Genomic DNA, 19,420 nt, shown 5'->3' on the forward strand with positions numbered 1-19,420 from the left:
GGTTCTGTGCCAATCGCAAATAATTCTGGATACCTGGGCTCACAATTATTGCGTGTTCCTATTAGCAGGCTTCAGGATCTGAGATGACTCCCTTTTGTCCAGAATATTCTGGAAAAATGCCCTTACTTTTACAGACTTCAGAGCATTGCGAGGAATAACATCTTTCACACGGAAACATTGATCAACGTCCACTTCCACCAGCATGGCTTTTACATGCCTAAATGTGGGTTCCTGTGGACCAGATATTTAATTAGCTCATGGGTTAGGAGTGCTTTTCTGTTCCCACAAACTCTGAACCAATGACTTGCAAGCTGAACTGTAATAAGATTGCAAATAAACCTGCAGCCCAATTCCTGGCGCACTGCAAAATTTGGGCACGATCGAGGAAGCCCAATACTCTTTTAAAAAAGGTGTTCTCCACCACATGGATGGACTTGACATTACAATATCCGCACACCTCCATTCCATACTTACCAACAAAGGTAGCGTTCCCCTTGTAAACTTTGAGCACCAGCTCAACCGGTTTAGCTTTAAACATGCTCATAGCTCTAACTACCCCCCATAGCCTGTTTGATTCTTACAGTTTGCTTATTACCATGGGCTTCAGCACTAAAGTTCGAGGAAAATCTGACCCCCAGGTAGTCAAAACTATACACTCTAGGGATCAGTACCACCTTCTAAACATGGGGAATTTGGATTGATGCATCCCCTTACTACAGACCATGATGGACTTTTTTTGGGCATTGACCTTTAGATCCAATGAGATCCAATGAGTCCATGAATAGGGAATAGTCATCAATGAGAGGCTGCAAGGCTCAAGGAGTACGGGCCAGCAAGACTGTATCATCTGCATAAGCCAGTGGTGTCATAAGCCTGCTACCCAACCTGGGGGCATCAGGGTGGATTTAAGTAAGTGGTCATAAAGACCATTAATGTCCAAACAGAAGAGCAGGGGGTCAGCACACAACCCTGATGCACCCCTCGCTCCACCTGAAAAAGGGCATTGCACAGTCCATGTACCTCGCCCCTCACACAGGCCTCTGCTGAAAGATGCAATCCCTCCAGCTGAATTATACTGAGTGTGTAACCGCAAGGAAGAGGAAGGCGTCCAAGCTAATGGCCCTAATTGTTACTTTTAGTAATAATTCAGTGGGCTATAGTTTTGGCGTGTCCTGCGATTGTATAAACAATGCCTCTACCATGTGGTGGTCTACGGCCTTGAGTCCCTTACGGTTGTTGGCATTGCATGGATTAGAAGGTTGGAGGTGTGTTTTCGGAGAAAGTTTCTTGGCCTCCGCTCTTGTGTCCCCATTGAGATTCTACGCATATAATTAGGCCTCATTTCAATGGAGTGCCTGATAGTAATGAGGCGTTGCTTGTGGTACATTAACGCCTTGAGGAACCCACAATGTCCAGTGTTGTGTCTGTTAGACTTATATATTAAATCTAGAGAACAAACAAACTATATGAAGTCCATTTTGGACCTATTCAATTCCATTAACTGGCCACCAAAATGGGAGTTGGGACACACCGGGTTTTGTAAAGAGTTTAAATCAAACTGAATCGACTGAGACAGAATTAATAACTTTACACACCTGACTGGACTGAAATCATATAGTCATGTATCACACATGCTTTATACTCCATGGGCAGCGCAACAATATTTGTTGTTGTTGTTGTTGTTGTTTGTTTATTTGGTATAGCGAAAAACCAAACCCCAAAAGGGTAGCTGGGCGCAGACAGTACAAGGATATTTGAGAACTTGGTTACAGGAAAATGCAGTTATGCAGTAAAAATAGAAACAAGGTACATGTACAAGCGAATATGAAAAAATGCAGATAAGGCAGGATGCCCAGAGAGCAATTAATCTAAATTACAAAGATCAGGGTCTCGAAGGTAAGTGGCAGTAGGGGGTCAAGCTAAGCGTCATTGGAGCGTATCCAGGTGAGGACTTTCCGCCTGAAACTGGGATAAGGTTGGTCCATTCTGAGATCAAGAGGGAGTTTGTTCCAGGTTTCAGCAGCTATGACCGGAAAGCTGGAGCCGCCAGCTGTGCTCTTTTTGTATCTAGGCACCACTAAAGTGTAGGCATTGGTCATTCTAGTGGGACGGTTTGATATTCTCTTGTTAACTCTGTTTGCTAGGTAAGGGGGCGCTATATTGTTGAGACATTTAGAGGTGAGGGAGAGGGTTTTAAGGGCAATACTATCTTTGATTTTTAGCCAATGGATGTTTTTTCTAGAGGTGGAGATATGAGCTCTATTAGTAATATTTAAGGCTACTCTAATAGCGTTATTTTGGAGAGTTTGAAGTTTATCAAGGATATATTTGTTAGATCCTGCATATAGAGCATTACAGTAATCCAGCTTGGAAATGATGAGTGCATTAGCTAGAGTAATGCAGCTAGTTTCAGTTAGAAATGGCCTACATGCACGGATCATTTTACAAGTATATGCAGTGGAGGATGCTAGTGAGTTAGTTTGTTTCTTGAAGGTGAGCGCTGAGTCAAGATAGACCCCGAGGGTTTTGGTTGCAGGCATCACTTTGATGACATTGTTGTCGATGTTGAATGAGGCGTAGTTCGGGTCAAGTTTTTTGATGGCCAGTTCTGAGCCAAGGATCAGTAACTCAGTTTTGTAGTCATTCAAGCAGAGGCCGTGAGATGCCATCCATGCCTGAATGAGGAGATATATCTTGTTTACTAAGGCCGTGTCTTCCAAGTAGTTACCCGAAAGGGGAATAAGGATCTGAGTGTCGTCTGCGTAATTAGTGTAGATGACACCCAGTCTGTCCAACTTGTCAAACAAAGGTTTAGTAAAGATGTTGTACATCGTCGGAGATACACATGATCCTTGAGGGACACCGCATGAAACTTGTGTGGGATCAGCGGCTGCTAAGGGGGAGAAGACTCTCAATCCTTTCCCATGGCAAGGAAGGATTGTACCCAAGTTATGGCATCACTTGAGAAATGTGCGGCAGAGCTGATGTGATTGCATAAGACTGCCTGATCTACCAAGTCGAAGGCCGCAGAAAGGTCAAGGAGGAGTAGCATAGCTGATTTGCCATTGTCCTTCAACTCGTCAATTTGGGTCTTAAGGTCAATCAGGGGGTTACCAGTCAAATGGTCGAAAACATTTGGTCGACAGGACAATTGGTCGACACCATTTGGTCGAATGCCAAATGGTCGATTTTTTTTTTTTTTACCCATTTTTTGGGGGGGTCCCCCCCCAACCCCCTTTTTTTCTTTTTTTTTTTCCCCACACGAAAACCCACAAAACACATATATATAAAAAAAAAAAAAAATTCGACCATTTGGCATTCGACCAAATGGTGTCGACCAAATTGCAGTCGACCAGTTGACTGGACACCCAATCAGTGCTGTTTCCGTACCATGAAGAGGACGGAAGCCAGATTGCCGTGAGCCTAGTAGATTGTTAGTTTCTAAGTAGTCCTGAATTTGCAGGTACGCTACTCTGTCAATGATTTTAAGCAAAAATGGGACGGTGGTGATAGGTCTGTAATTTGTCGGTATTGCAGGGTCAAGTGTTTGTTTTTTTAGCAGGGGGAGCACCCAAGATTGTTTTAAGTTATTGGGCACTAGGTTGGACTTAAAAGATGCATTGATGAGCTTAGAGATGAAAGGGGCTAGGTCGCTAGCTGCATCTTTTATAATTTGGGCAGGGCAGTTATCTCCTTTGCAGTTAGACGGCTTTAAAGATAGTATGATTTTTTCTGTCTCTAATATAGTTATTTGTCTGAAGCTGAATAGGTGAGGGGTGTTAGACTGGTTTAGAGGAAGCTGTGACTGAGGTGTGGCCTCCGTTGGCAGGAGCAGGGAAGCTTTTTTATTAGCAATTTTAGTTTGGAGTAAGCTAATTTTACCCGCAAGGGCATTTTGTATATTAGTGCACCAGAGTTTATTTTTTGGGATGTTATCAGTCGGGGGTATGGGTGATTCCATTTCCCGGAGGGTGGAGAAAAGTTCCTTGGTATCAGATTTAGCCTTAGATATTCTATTATTAAAGGTATTCCTTTTGGTACTTATGATTTCCTTTTTATACTGTTTGGCAAGAGTGGCTAGTTTGAATTTGTTCTCCGCAGTGGGTGAGTGTTGCCAAATAGACTGTAACTTTCTTTTTTGAATTCTAAGGTCTTTTAACTGTGGTGTGAACCAGTTGTTCAGGTGACAGAGTTGTTTGCTTTTACGAATTTTGGTGGGGGCAATCAAATCAAGTGCCTTAATCATCGTGCTATTGTAGGTTTCCACGAGCGAAGTGGGGTTAGTGATGTTGTCTAGATTGTCAAGAGTAGGGAGGAGGAGGGGTAGGAGTTGTTCTGCTGTGATGTCTTTTTTACTTCTAGTGGGGAGTGGCGGGGCCATAAGTATAGGTTTAGGTCGGATAAGGTCAAGTGAGGCATTGAATACAATAAGGTAGTGGTCAGTCCAAGATTGTGACATTATGTTGGTAATGCTAATGTTACAATTCCGATCAGCAACCCAGTCTAAGGTCCTACCTTTGATATGAGTAGGGGAGGAGACTTTTTGTGTTAAGGCATAGTCATTCAATAGTGTAGCAACAGATAGGGCGTGTTTGTCATTACAGTCATTAAAGCCCAAGTTAAAGTCTGCCAATAGTAGAATTTGAGCATGGTCTTTAGTGTTATTAGTTAGGATGCTAGTTAGGTCGTCTTCAAAGGATCCTAGTGGTCCAGGTGGTCTGTAAATGACATACATGGTAAGGGTTCGGTTGCAGGAGAGGTGAAGGTTAGCAGTAAGGAGTTCACATGATTGAAATAGCAAGGTAGTAGCTAATTTAATGGGTAAGGTGGATTTGTGAATGATGGCTAGGTCACCTCCTTTGGTATTAGGTCTGTCGACTCTTAGTAGTTGGTAGCCATCAGGTATTGCTAGCATGATGGCAGGGCCAGCCGCCTCATGGAGCCAGGTTTCGGTTATGACCAGAAGGTCTAGGTTCTCATTGGATATTGTGTCAGAGATCTCTGTAGCGTGGGCTACCATAGATCTAGCATTGACGAGTGACCCAGTTAGTGATAAGGTGTTAGTTGGTAAAGTAGTGGGAGGTTGTTTATTTTTAGTTAGGGTGTCTCTTTGTGATGGTAGCTGGTTAGTTATTATATGGGCGAGATGGATAGGGGCAAGTTTGAGGTGTTGCGAGCGTTTGTTTGATAGATCAATGTAACCTCTATGGTTGTGGTAGGATGATGGTTCGTGGAGACTGGTCAATCTTGCCCTGAGTCTCATATTTCTGTCCTTAGGGGGGTGTGATGTGGCGGATACAAGTGCCATGGTGGTGAGGAGGCTCAGTACAAGGTGCAGTGTTTGGTATAGGGTGGTTTTCATTATGGTCGTGGGCAGGGAAGTGTTAGTGATGGGCAGATCTACGTACAGACTAAAGGTGTAGACTGGTGCTGTGTGCAGAGACGTGTAATTGTATTAGTTGTGTCAATTCGGTAGTAGGGGGGTTTAAGCAAACTAGTAAGAGGCCGTATGCTGGTAGTTAGGTAATCTAGGCAGGTGCAGATAGACTAGGACCTGGGTGGGTAGGCGATCTGGCAAGTGCAGGTAGTGGCAGATTCGGCAAGTACAGGAATACAAGTTAGCTAACTAGGGCAAAGTTTCGTCTAGATACGAAAGTCACAGCGCAGCCAACAACACATTAAAAAGCATAGTATAACTTGGGCAATGTTTCACCTAAATGCGAAAGTCACAGCGCAGCCAAAGGCAAATTAAAGAGCATAGTATAACTTGGGCAGTATTTCACCTAGATGCGAAAGTTACAGTGCAGCCAAGATCACATTAAAAAGCATAGTAAAACTTGGGCAGTATTTCACCTAAATGCGATAGTCACAGCGCAGCCAAGAACACATTAAAAAGCATAGTATAACTTGGGCAATGTTTCACCTAAATGCGAGAGTCAAAACACATTGAGCCAAAAACACATTGATCTGTCCATCTAAAAATGTTTGTAGATTTATTTTATTGCTTCGTTTATATTGGCTGCCTGTTTTACACAATATTGGACCAGCTTTAAAAATGATACGAGCAGATAGAATTTGTCATGTTTGTAAAAATGCAACTTGTCTGGATACTGAAAAACATGTGCTTACTGAATGCCACAGTATGGTTGCAATTCAGTTGTCTAATTTGGCTGAATTTGTACATAATCCGTCATCAATCAGTGAGAGTGCCTTCTGGCTCCGCTGCTTGAATACATGTAGCAATAGCCTGCATTTGGCGTTATATTGAATATGCCTACATTTTGTCCAAATAGTCAATTTGTAAAAGTAACTGCGATACGATTTGTTTTATAGCTACCCTTAGACGCCATGATACCAGGTTCATTTCCTGGGCTGCTATTTTGCGATTTTTGCTTAGATTTTGCTTAAATGTCTGTAAATGTATGCATTGGCCTATATGCTAAATGCCATGAAATCTTAATAACTGTATTTCATTAATTTGATTAATCTTGTCTTAAGACAATGAGTTTTAGATTTCTTATTGTATTTCATATTTGTATGATTTTGTATGAATTTTGATATAATAGTATGTGTAAAGTTTCTGACTAAAATACATTAAAATAATAATAATAACAAAGTGTGTGCATTCGTTGCCTGACTACATGCTGTCAATGGAGGACACCAGCTACTTTTATTTATAAAGTTAGCTTTGGTAAACGTTGTACTTTCAAAGCCAGCAGCTAGGTGTTTCCATAGACCCGCTCAGGGATGAGCGAAAATGTCTGACAGAAACTTACTTTAACTGTGTCACTAAATCTCTGTCATGCCTGTACATCAAGGAAAATGATATGGTTCTGGACATTGGATCCCATTTGTGACTCAGGAGTGGTGAGATGAACATGGCTTTTGCAGTCCAGAGCTAGGATTTCATTGATAAATTTAGATGTTGCTTGTAGCTTAAGGTGAGTATAGGACCTGACAGGTGGCAGAGTCATTGGTAAAGATCTAGAGATTTTCCTTTGAGAAGAAGACTAACAACATTAGGTTGGTATCCTATTCTGTGATGGTCAATATGTTGAATTTGTTAGAACCCTCTAATTTAGTTATGATTAGAATGCTGGGTATGCCCTCTTCGTGACCCATTACTGATACTGTGTGTGTGTAAGCAGCAAACACGAGGATGGAAGTGAGTGACAACACTAATGCTTCACCTTGGTAGCTACCAGAAACTTCAGAAGTTTGTTACTGATATAATGTTATCCAATACAAATATTACAAATTGCACACTATCATGGTCATGAGGATTTCCACCATGGAAGTGTGATGAATCTAATGAGATCATCACTAGAAAATCAGTATGAACCTCCTCTCATGTGACCAGAGAAAGGCAGCCGCTACCTGATCCTGACCCTGACCCTGGCGTTGGTATCATGTGGGAGGAACACATGGTAGGGGGCTCATGCCAGGGGGGGAAATTGGTGACCTCCTTATCTCATGATTCCCCTATATTACCTGAACTATTGATGGCTTACTTTAAAATAGAAACAAAATCGCTATGAACTTCAGTTCCCAAAATGCTTGTGGTATTGGGACCAGAAAGAAGGGCTCGGAGGCAATGAGGATTCAGCAGGTTGATTATTCAAACGTGTGGTCTCGTTGCTGTAGACTAAGGCACATGAGCAGGATATTTAAATCCCAAGATGAGGCACAGCTGCATGAAGGAGGTGAAGGAGAGGAAGAAGACTGAGTAGTAATTGAAGGATGTGCCGGAGGTGTAGCTGATGAAGCTATCCGAGGTGCAGGGGAAGCCAACGAAGGGTGAAGGCATGCAGAAGTGCACAGTATTAGCTGCGGGAAGCGGCGTGCTAAGAATAAGCCCAGCTGCAGAGGAGTGCTCCCAAAGCAGCATTCAGCAAGTCGGTGAAGTCGCAGACGATCAAAAGAGCTTCAGAGTTCCAGAAGACCAATGTGCAGCTTACCGATGGTACACAGAAGCGCTACGGGCACTGGAGGTCCACTGCGACACCTGACCGCGAGAAGGAGATGCTGCAGAGAGCCAGTGATTTGTTTAGAAGTAAATGTTAATGACAGGGAACTCTGTACAAGAATGTTACAAAATAACAATTTTGAACACCGAACAGTTACTGAATTGAAGAAAAAACCATTTTATGATTAATAAAGAAAAAGAACAAAATTGGCAGAGACGCAAGGCTCCTTATAAGGGACTAGCACTGGGGAAAGCTTATAAGAAACATTACCAAAAGCCAAGAAGCTGTGAGAAGATTTGAATAGAACCATCAGTGGAGAAAGATTATATAAAGCATTATCAACAGCCCTGAGGCTCTGGGAACACCCCATTAGAACTACAATTGGGGAAAGAGTATATCCCACGCTGCCACCAACCAAAAGACTGTGAAACCATACAGAGACAACAATGGTGCCACTCTCCCTTATTGGAATTTCAACTGGGGGAGATTTGTAACCTGAACTGCCAGCAGTCAAGAGACTATAAGAAAAGGCAGTTATTGAGCAACCCTCCTTCCAAGAGGGAATGATGTGGAGAATCTTGCGGTCAATATTTCCATCAAGTTTGAAAGTAGTTGTAGGTGTTTTCTTCCTGGCTGGTGAGTATACCAGAAAAGGGATCATAGTGGTTAGCCCTGGAAGGCGAGTGGACCAGGAAAGAAGATGGTTTGATAAATACATTTGTGACAAAAAGGTGTGGTGCAAGAACTCTTTGTTGAATTGAGGAATTCCTTTACTTTATCATTGGTTTGACACACATTTGTTTGACCAAGAAAGGTGGAAGTGCTATCCTGACAAAAGGGGTTCATTTGAAGAAGGTGCATTAAGAAAGGTTGTAGTGCTATCCTGACAAATGTAATTCATTTGAAGAAGGTGTTATATGATAACTGAACAATTACATTGGTTTGAACTTGTGTTGTAAAAGAAAGACATTTATCATTTCAAGAGGGCTATTGTGCAAAACACCAGTTGTTTTTGAACTGTCAACAGACCTTTGTGGGAAAGACATTTGTTGTGTCCAAGAGAAAGACACCGTGATTGGAAGAGTCTTTCATCCGTTACATTGATCCAAACTTTGTTGGTCTCTTGATTCAGGTCAACTGTTCAGGTCAACGAAGTAGTATCTCTGTGTAGTGCTCTAAGGCTAAAAAGAGTAACAATTCACAAAATAGATCTTACTTTGAACTATTTTATAGATGCAAGTCTCTGTAGTTAGAGATCATTGGATGGGTTCTATAGCTAACAGCCACTTAAATAATCCATAAATCAACCAAGTAGTGAAATAAAGAAAAAAGAGAGAACAATATTCATCAATCATAGTGTATTTTTTCATACATAATAGTGTAAGTTAAACGGTTACTGTAAAATAGATCACAATCAATTGATTACATTTTGAACTCACATAAAAAGTCACAACAATCATAGAGAAAGAACAGTCAATGTTTAGTTTAGTACAGTTGGAACAAAAAATGTAGTGTTTAGTGATGGTTCCTTTAGCCAAAAACCAATCCAAAATTCTTGTGGCGAACCAATTTCTATAAAAACAAACAACATGAAAACAAAATCCTTTCAAAAGGAGCACATTCTTTTATGAAAATGAAAAATATAAAAACAAAAACCTTTCAAAAAGGAACACATTATTTGTGAACATCAATTCATGCTAAACTGTAGAATGTTACCAAAATTCTAGATTACAGAGTATAAATCCTCTAAACCAAAAAATAATAAATGAGTAGAGCTAATTAAACAATCAAATTAAATTGAAAGAAAGCTTTATAGAAGAAAAACATTATTTTTTTCAGACTTGGGTGTGTTCAACCGAATCAACTTTTATGTCCAGTGTTCCTAGTTAACATCTGAGAATTGGCGGGTCTAATTAGTACCCGTTAATATACTGTGTCAAGGTCTCATTTCAATATTGCCCTGTTGATTCAGAACTGTGCTCAAAGTATTCCTGCATTTGTCCCTGGGAAAGGAGTTCAACCCTGGTGACAAGGAGTGATTTCGTGAACTTTTAAGTTTGAATTGAGAGACTGTTTTGTTGAACTAAAGTTAGCCATACTTTCCTTGAATTGTTTTGTTTGGTATATTAGAGTGAGGGTTAGAGACATTTTGTACACTAAGTCATTCTTCTGTAGTTTTAGTTTGTTAGGTAGGGACATCTTTATTAGGTTAGTGAAAGATAGGCATTCATCCAACCCTTTTTCTTTCAATAAGATGGCAAATCTTGAGAAAACTTTACCTCTGTGTCCGTTTCACATTTCTGACCCCTCGCGGAAACTATTTCCAATCAGTCCCTTTCTCTCTATTTTGAAGTTAGAGCAGGCTGGGTAGTTTTGTGAAAAGGGAAAAAAGCAAAGGATGTACCTATTTGGTATTCTCTCTGCTCAGGTAGTACCTGCTTCAACTGAGTGTTTTTTAGGTCTCACAACCTTTAATTTTACTCACAGACCAGTTGTCCCCTTTTACCTTTTTTCTGATCCATAGACGTTCTGTGCAATACAGTTTTAAAGACAGTGCTTTGCAGTCAGTGAAGGAAGAACAGATGTGCATCATTAAATATGTCTGTCTCCCTCTACAGTCCTCTCCACGCTACTAAGCCCTGTGCATTTATTAATACAATATTCTATTGTTTCACAACGTATTCGGATGTGTAATGTATTCCTTGTAAGCATTACTGTGATGTGCTTTCACTCTAGAGTGTGAACTAATAAACAGTAAGGTTACATTATTCATCTGTTTAATGACCTTATATGCATCTTAGATTACATGTCTAATGCATGTCAATTTAGTGGCTGTAATTCCAAATAACATTGTAGACTAAACCCTGAGTATTGATAATTTCAGTTACAAAAAGAAACGAGTCTGGGTTGCAAAATTAATTTCCATGATCTGGGTTATAATATATTTTAAAAAATGTGTTTTATAAATCAGGTGGCTTTCAAATTTTCAATAAAATATCACTGTTTTCATAGTATATGCTTGAAAGATTTGTCACTGTTTAGACTGGGACATGCTGATATACATATAGCTTGATTCATGGAATTATTTGCATGAAAAAACGCAGATATGCGCGCCTTTCTGCCCGAAAATCCCTATACTTCAAACGGGGATTTTCGGGCATAAAAGCGCGCAAATCTGCGTTTTTCACACAAATAATTCCATGAATCAGGCAGATAGTCTAATAAATGTTTACTTTGAATGTAAACATGGGGAACTTTGACTGTGTATTACTAATACTATTTGTCTTCATTTATATTTAACCAGATTTGTTTGAAATCAGGCAACTCTCTTCAATATTTCTCGAAGTAAAAACGCACACTGGGATACAGATACAGTATGACAGGGAAGGCCTGAGACTCTATCTCCAAGTGGATGGCCGGTGGAAGGATGATACTGTTGGACTTTGTGGGACCTTCAACGGAAACATCCAGGATGATTTTTTGTATGTATCTTCATTTATGTCTCTAATATTTGTACACACACATAAAAGTTGCTACTTGTTCAGCTTCCAATACCATTGCATGTTTGTGACTATTTAAATAAAGAGTGTGAAGAATGATCAGCATCTCTGCTTACAAAATTAAGGTAGTTGCTAAAATAGTGTACCCTGAAGCATATTTCAACAGATCATAGCTAACAAAATAAACAAATGCATGCCTTTTGTAACTACAGGCTTTCAACTCCTGAAAGTGGAATAGTTTACTAATGTGGAACACATCTGAAAGAGAGGTGGTGATCTTTTGTGTGCATCCTTAAGTAGGGCTAGGGGCTGCAACAAATAACCCTAGTTCCTATCCAAGGGTCCCCTACTCAAGTCACTTCAGTGAACCTATGTTTCTTCCAGCTCTTAAACTACTGGAGACCACACCGCCCATGTTATTTCCACTCAAGTCACATAGGTCAATGCCATACTTCCATCTTTGTAAATATATAGGATAGTACTCCTGCCTTTACCTCGCTAGGCCTTCCTGGAATATTTGCAATAAGGCTCCATAATGTGGCATCCCACTTGTGAGTTTGGACAGAAGGAGGAATTAAATTAATCTACCTTGTCTATAAATGCCCTTTGTAGGAAAACAGTAATTTCCAGAAGCTGTGCAAAGTAATCAGATTCTTCCATTCATCACTCCGCCACCAGTTTCTCGCCTTTCCATTCTTCCATCACACACATTCACAGCCATTGAGATTAAGTGGGAACAAACACATGGCAGTACCTCCATTCCACAATATGCCAACCCTTCCATCTATCCAGATGATCAACCAACACCTAAACACCTACACTGAAGATTCGACCTACATTCTTCTGCACAGCTGTAACATTAGTCCATTTTAATGACACCTGGCTTATGGTACTAGTGGCCTTTTTGTTGGAATGTACATGTGCATGTGTGTATGTATGTGTGTGTGCACTAGTTGTAATGGAGGGATATTTTTGGTGAGGGGATTCAGTAACTTGTAGCAGGGCAACACACTGTTTCCATAACAATTGAAATTATGTTTTTTCATGCATTTTGTAAGATCTTCATATGGATATGCCATGAGATTGATATGCAGTTTTTGTTTTAGCCATGCTCAGGGCATGAAGTCTGAGCGATATCTCAAGCTATGTAATGGGTAGGGCAAGCACGTAGTGAAATGCATTGAAATATATTCAGGCGATGTGAAAATATTAATCATTTGGAACAGAGTTCCTCGTTCAGTTAGATTGTTTGGGATTTACGCCAGAATTATCTACTTTTTGAGAACCCATCGCACATAACAGTAATGATACTGCTAGACTGTATTTCACTAGTCTGGGAAGTGTTCCAATTTCCCCGTTTGTTTGGTAAATAAAACAAAATGTTCCCATAAACAATGACAATATATTAAGAAACTACGGTGGACTAGAATGCTTCAGGGCAGCACCGAATATGAGAGAATAGGGAACAGGGAGCATGTCAACTAAAGGTTTGGGCAAGCCACCATTGACCTTGCTTTAGAGATAAACCAGCCACTGACTGGTTTATGGATGGGGAGTCAGCATCTTGCCACAAGCTGCCACTCCCTAAGCTTATGAGTCAGATTCTTGCGACGGAGCACCCTGCAAGAGCCTTGCGTAAGAGGTTGTTCTGCAACCTGCAAAGAGGGAGGAGACCGTTTAAAATAAATTATATTCTGATAATACAAAAAGACTATCTTTGGGGAGGGCTCGCAGAAGGGGAGTGGTTAACAGAGCTAGCTGAAGGAGGTAGACGGGAGCTAGAGGACCACCCAGGAGCAGACTGGAATCACTCTATCCATGAAAGCCCTATGGAGTGGAGAGGGCGGGAACTCTCCTTTTTTCTACCTGAATTTTGACATTGGATTGTATGGCCTTTGAGACTCAAGAGGACTTCTTCCCTTTGTTTTTGAAATGAACTACTATTTTTGACTGGGCGTGAAGGGAGAATCCCTATCCATGGCAATCACAATAAGCTCTCCACCCACTGTCATATCTTATACTTAATTGATTGTTGCCAGCACCACAGTCAATCCCAATTGACACTGACTCTTTTTGGAGCATATCTGACAATTTTGGTTGCTTTTGCTAAAAGGGACCATGTTGATTTTGATAGGTGGTTTCCCAATTGATATTTTTGGGATTTTTAGGATTGTGCAGACCGCAAGTCTCCAGGCATCCAGGCATCCAGCCTCCAGCTCTCATTTCCCTACCTTTTAAGCATCGTAGTGAGTATGAGGACCTGTTTTTACCCATCATTAATATTGCATTGGGAAAGAGGGGAGGTCTAGTGAGATCTATTGAAGTAGTTTGTTTCTTATATAGTGGCTATTATGCACCTGAATTAGTTTACTAGTCTTGAGTAGATATAGATGCAATGGCAATGATAGCTGCATATTCGTGAATAACCTTTTGCATATTAAGTGTGTTATGTTTAGTGCCAATAATGGTCAAAATGTTTCTTTATTACTTACTTGTCATAATTAAAAGAATTACAGTGTACAGGAGAGCGCAAGAGCATTTAGTGAGTGTTCATTATATTGTCAGAAACATGGGCATTATGTGTGGAGCATCTATGTGAAATACTGTCTATTGATATGCTGTATATGGTGCCTGTTTTCAAACAGGGTTGGTGGAAGGTTTGAACAGTGGACCATCAATACAATTAGCAAACCACTCCTTAGTGTATGGCTGAGAATAGCCGCCCACTGTAGGGGGTTGTTGCCTACTCTCTTTACTGATGCACAGTGATGGGCATATTCTTTTCTCTATATTTATTCCTACCACAGCCCCTACTGGGGCATCTATGGCACTCACCTGGGGTGAAGGAAATTCTCTGTGAGATAGAGGCGATAAGAATCATGTCAAGGTGTCTGCTTTAGAGGTGATCTTAATGTCAGCAAAATCATTGCTCTGTATTATGGTTTGTTTCTTGAATGGGGCCAAGAAACACCACCTGCAGTTGTGGTCCCTTTATGTATAAGGCATCTACGGTCTACGTGTTCTATAAGTGTTCCAGGCACTCTGTTGTTACTCAAGGCCTTTTTCTGCATCGCAGACAGTTTGTTGCTGTTCCAGAAACGGTATGTCCGTGACTAGCTGTAACAAAATACTGAGTGAGCAATGCACACAGTGAGCCTGATTTACAAAAACGTTTACAGTGGTGCAATCCCGTTGAAAACCGCTTTGTAAATCAGACAGCGTGTGCCTCCTTCAGGGTCATGTGATCGTTTACAGAGGCGCTGGTTCTCCCAAAGTAGATTTATTACAGAAATGTATGGTTATGCAAATATTAACAGGGTTTGCAGGGGTTGTTAATCAGTCACAAAGATGCTGATTGAGGTCCGATTTAAACATATATCTTAACACAGGAAATTCCTAATGAAAACATTTTTGTTAATCAGGCCCTGAGTCTTTAAACACATTGCTGGGTCATGGTGCCTGTTCTCTACAGAGTTGTATGTGCCCTAGAGAGTGGCTGAGTCTTTGTGGAGATTGTGTGTTTACCATAATCTGAGGTCTCCCACATAGCCTCAAATTGTCACCGTTTTGTCCCTGTAGAGAATGATATTCGGTTTAGTCATTGTTTTTCCTAATGAGTAATGTCTGCAAAAGAGAATCTAACTGTCCCACACATACATGTTAGTGTGGCGGTGAATGTCTGTAGGACTCTGAGAGAGTTTGTGAGTGTCCAAAAGACTTGATAGACTACAATGTAGTTGCTAGATATCCTACCAGGCTGTGTTTGCCGACAGCATCTCTGGGTGTTTTATGAGGTTGTGGATGTCTCAGGTAGTCTGTGTGTTGGTCTCCAGCTGCGTCTCAAGCTATCACCCTGAACTGTGTCTTCTGTGTCTATGTGCACCCTGATTTCCATGGGCTTTGGAGTGTTGTATATAAATAAATAAATAAATAAATGAATACCTAAGAGAGTTAGTGATTCTCCTAAAGAGTCTTTGTATTACTCAAGGCAGCCGAGGGCTTCCCACAGAATTGCTGGACGTCCCACGGTTATGCATGCCCAACATAAACTAGTCTTAAAATTGTCCTTGTTTAATTTGTGGTACTGCAAGTGTAAGCACAGATATTATAATCCAAGAAGGAATATAGTGCACACTGTTGCATTGTATATAGTCTCCTGAGCATTCACTCTGCCCACGCTAATGGGCTCATGATGGGTGCAAAACATGCTCCTGATATAACTGTGCAGTATTTTTATTATGTCACTGCCCTGACAAATATACATTACCAAATTCTATTATTTACACCTGAACAACTTTCTGTAGCAAATTCATTGGTCACCAGCAGTTTTCTGTAGACGCTTATGAATTATTGTGCTGGGATCATGTTTTACGAAGGATGTGTTATACTGGTAACACTGTGGCTAAAATAATACTGTTCCAACCAGACTCATGGTTGAGTCAACATCGGCTATTTCTAAATAAACTTTTAAAGGGGACATTTGGGGAACCATCTATAAATTATCACTTCCCCTCTGCCTTACACGACTTATCACAGGCCTGTATTAGTAAAGTATTATCTATTAAACATTTACATATGTTTTTAAACTTCCGTTAATGCTAATCACTTTATATTTGAACGCTGCAATTTTTGCATTATTTTGGTAACTTTAGGTACCGAAATTAACTATGCAGCGAACAGAGTTGGATATTAAGAACTGACCCATTGACGGTAGCTTTTGGCATCTAAGAAAGAGGGTGTATCGAAAAATAGAACATCCTTTTTGCTTTCTATCACCAGTGTGTTTCCACTCCTACTACACATATCATGCAAGGTCTTTCTCTTAACGTTTATCATGAAGTAATTTTGAGCCATTTTCGGCTTCTACCTAAGTAGTATGGGCAGAGATTGGGAAATGAAATGCAGCCACAAGTTTTAGAAAGAACTCATCACCATATCTTAACCATTCAATGTTACACTGTTGAAGTAGATTTATGAATGGCAACCACAATCATTTAATTTTTCTTCAAAAACGTTTCTCCTACAAGTAGTTCATACACTCCCACTCTTGCCAACATCGTGTTTCTTCTTCAGCCTGTGTCATACTTTTGAAACACTGCTCACTACACATCAAGTTGAGATGCAGTAATCACACCAGTATAATGTCCTAGCTGAGTCCCCCGCAGTCGTGCAGTCTCCTGGGAGCAGTATTTCCACTCTCTTACTCAGGAGGAGACAGAGTTTGTTTGCCAACACCTGTTGGTGGAGTTGAGCGTCACAGATTTCTGGCAGAGTCCCCCGCAGTCGGCGCAGTCTGAGCATGCTGCAGGATTGAAGGAGCACCCTCTGGATTCTTGCTGTTAACAACCCAGCCAGCCCCCGGATAAAAGGGCTTGATTCGGACCTCAGGACATCAGGAAACTGGATTATCGGAGACTGTTTTTTGACTGGTGAGTGCCTGCAGAGTGTCTGCAGCCTTCGCTTGTGTGTCTCCTAGCTGCAGTGAAAGGCAGTATGACAGTCATCTGTGCGAGCGAGATGGGGGAGTCAGATTTTGCTGGCCTCTATAGCCATTGGGCGTTCCTCGCTCTGCCATTGATCATTGTGGGGCATGGTGAAACAAGGATAACCCACCCTGCAAGAAGACTGTCTCGCCAGCTGTCACTTGGCTACAGGCTTAAAGGGAGTAAAATCTACGACTTTTCCTTTATTGGAATTCATTTTTAAATTAAAACTTTGATGAAGTTGCGCCTCTTTGCACATTTGCACATTTCTGCCTAACCGCTTTTATTAATTAGCCTTTTTTGGGTGCAACGGGGGGTGGGGGGGTGGACTAAGGCAGATCCTCAAGCTGTCGGGCGTTCCCTACCTACCAATTACAGACTATTTGAATTCTTGCTTTGGGTTAAAATGCGGTTCACGAGCTTGCAAAGTGGACTATTGCACTTGGTGGGTCACCTCTCTGTTGCATTGTGTAGTTTCATACTGTTGAAAGCCCATCGATAGACTTATCTTGCCAGTGGGTCCCTTGAGGGCTGCAAGCGTGCTCTCCCAGGACATCGAACATAAGGCAATTTCTGAATCAGGTTGCCTAGTGGTAATCTCTGTTGTCTAGGGATTTGGGGACCCAGACTCATTGGAATACTTGGAATACCTACAAGTGAGTGCACTTTAAGGAATTAAAACCCTGGCCATGTGAAGAGCCGTCTCAGTTAATTTATTTTAAGCAAAGGGGACAAAGTAGTTGGACTGTTCCACAAAATTGTCACAGGGCGCATCTTTGGTTTTTACTCTGGTCCAAAACTTCTTAATCCTGATTTTATCTGCCAATAGGAATGTTTACTCGTCATCATACATTTTTAAGTTAACTTTTAAGCACTGTTTGTTGATCTTTGCATAGGGTGCCTTTTTGGTTTTAACTTTGGTTCAAATAATTGAATCCTGATGCTATGAATTACGACCTTATGAAAGTTATCAATTATTACTAATTTGTAAGTCTTTTATATTGTGACTAGTTTTAATTTGGATTTTCTTATATTGAAATTGAATTTGATATTTCCATGCAATCCTATGTCCACATTGGTTTGGCAAACTTAGGCCACTAAAGGGTGTCAAGGGATATATAACTGTGTGTATGATATAAGGAGTATTAACTATGGTGAAATGTAAGGCAACCACTGGCCTCCTTGCTACACAGGCTTCCAAGAAAGTTAGAAAGGCTAAAGATAATTCACCCCTGATGGAGAAAACAGTATCAGAGGGTGCACCGGGGGTCCTGTTGAGCTCGAAGGCAGGGGTCACGGAGGTGGGCCTTTGGACTCCTACCTACAACAAGTAATCCGCCTAGATGAGGAGATCAGTGGTTGAGCTGGAAATGATCTCCTCAGGTAGACAGGCTACCTTGAGTACATCTGCCCAGGTATGCACACAAGGCACAACAAATACAGTTCGGGGAAAAGGGCCAACTTAAGCCCTATGACGATCCCTGTTTGCTTCCCAGCCCGGACAGGGTACCCATGGCTCAAACATCGATCACAGCGATGGGTGCCCAAGACAAGGCTGACCGGCATAATGATTCCCAGGAGGGTTTGAGTACCCTCCCCTCTTAGGGGCAGTGGAATTACTAAGTACCCAAGTAGGGAGGGTTGTGGAGCACCCAAGCAATGACTCATTGTCACTGGTTATGAATTTCTTGATGACCTTTAAAACAGACATCATGAACACCTTATCGATTCTGGACGACCAGGGGAGGTCATTTAAAAAAAAGAGGTAGATGCACTGGGCAATAAGGTCAAGCTAAGTCCAACCTGTAACTGTCCCTGGAAGAGGGCTGACCAAGGAGAAGACACAAAAAGAAATGTTGGACTAAATGGGGAACAGGTGAGGGGTAAAGGACCTGTGGTTCCCGTGGAGATACGTCTCCCTGTAAGCCAACCTCCAAGCCAACATACCCATTGCCAGACGCCAGAGTGCTTTCAGCCATTACCCCCGTGTTTGAAACCCCTAAGCATTTTAGGTGGAGAACAAACAATAATTAGTAGAACTGCTGTACAGGTACAGGACAAGGTAGACCCAAAGCGATATCCCCTGCAGCTGCCCCCAGAAGCATTACCACTACTTGGTGTAATATATTAAATGTACTCACTTTGAGAATAGGGTGCTCCGAAGATTGTGGGGCCCTGATTCATAAATCAGCCCAGTGAGTTAACTCACATATTGAGGGAGATCTTATAGACCCCTGTATAATCATAATTGCCCATAGAACATCATAGGTGGGTACCAAGGACACATCAATAGCCAGTGATTGTGTGGTGCTGACCTTCAAAAACGTACAGGTGACAAAGTTCTTGGTCGAGTCCAATCTGGGCACTTCCAGTCATAATCGCAGAGCTTGGTTGGTGCCGTTAAACTTCTTCTACTCTCAAGATAGGGAGACGTGATGGATAAATAGGCCTATAGGCCCCTGCTGGACCA

The 19,420-nt window shown here is 41.4% G+C and overlaps 1 protein-coding gene across 1 annotated transcript in view; it reads left to right on the forward strand.

Annotated features, from left to right (window-relative positions):
* OTOG (otogelin) overlaps nt 1–19,420 on the forward strand; it is a 1,239,067-nt gene that overhangs the window by 276,035 nt on the left and 943,612 nt on the right. Inside the window, exon 14 of the mRNA XM_069625375.1 lies at nt 11,272–11,449. Coding sequence (XP_069481476.1) covers nt 11,272–11,449 — 178 coding nt within the window. The remainder of the gene's footprint in view (nt 1–11,271; nt 11,450–19,420) is intronic.

This window comes from Ambystoma mexicanum, chromosome 11 (assembly GCF_040938575.1).
Source record: "Ambystoma mexicanum isolate Mex_15411 chromosome 11, UKY_AmexF1_1, whole genome shotgun sequence".
NCBI lineage: Eukaryota > Metazoa > Chordata > Amphibia > Caudata > Ambystomatidae > Ambystoma > Ambystoma mexicanum.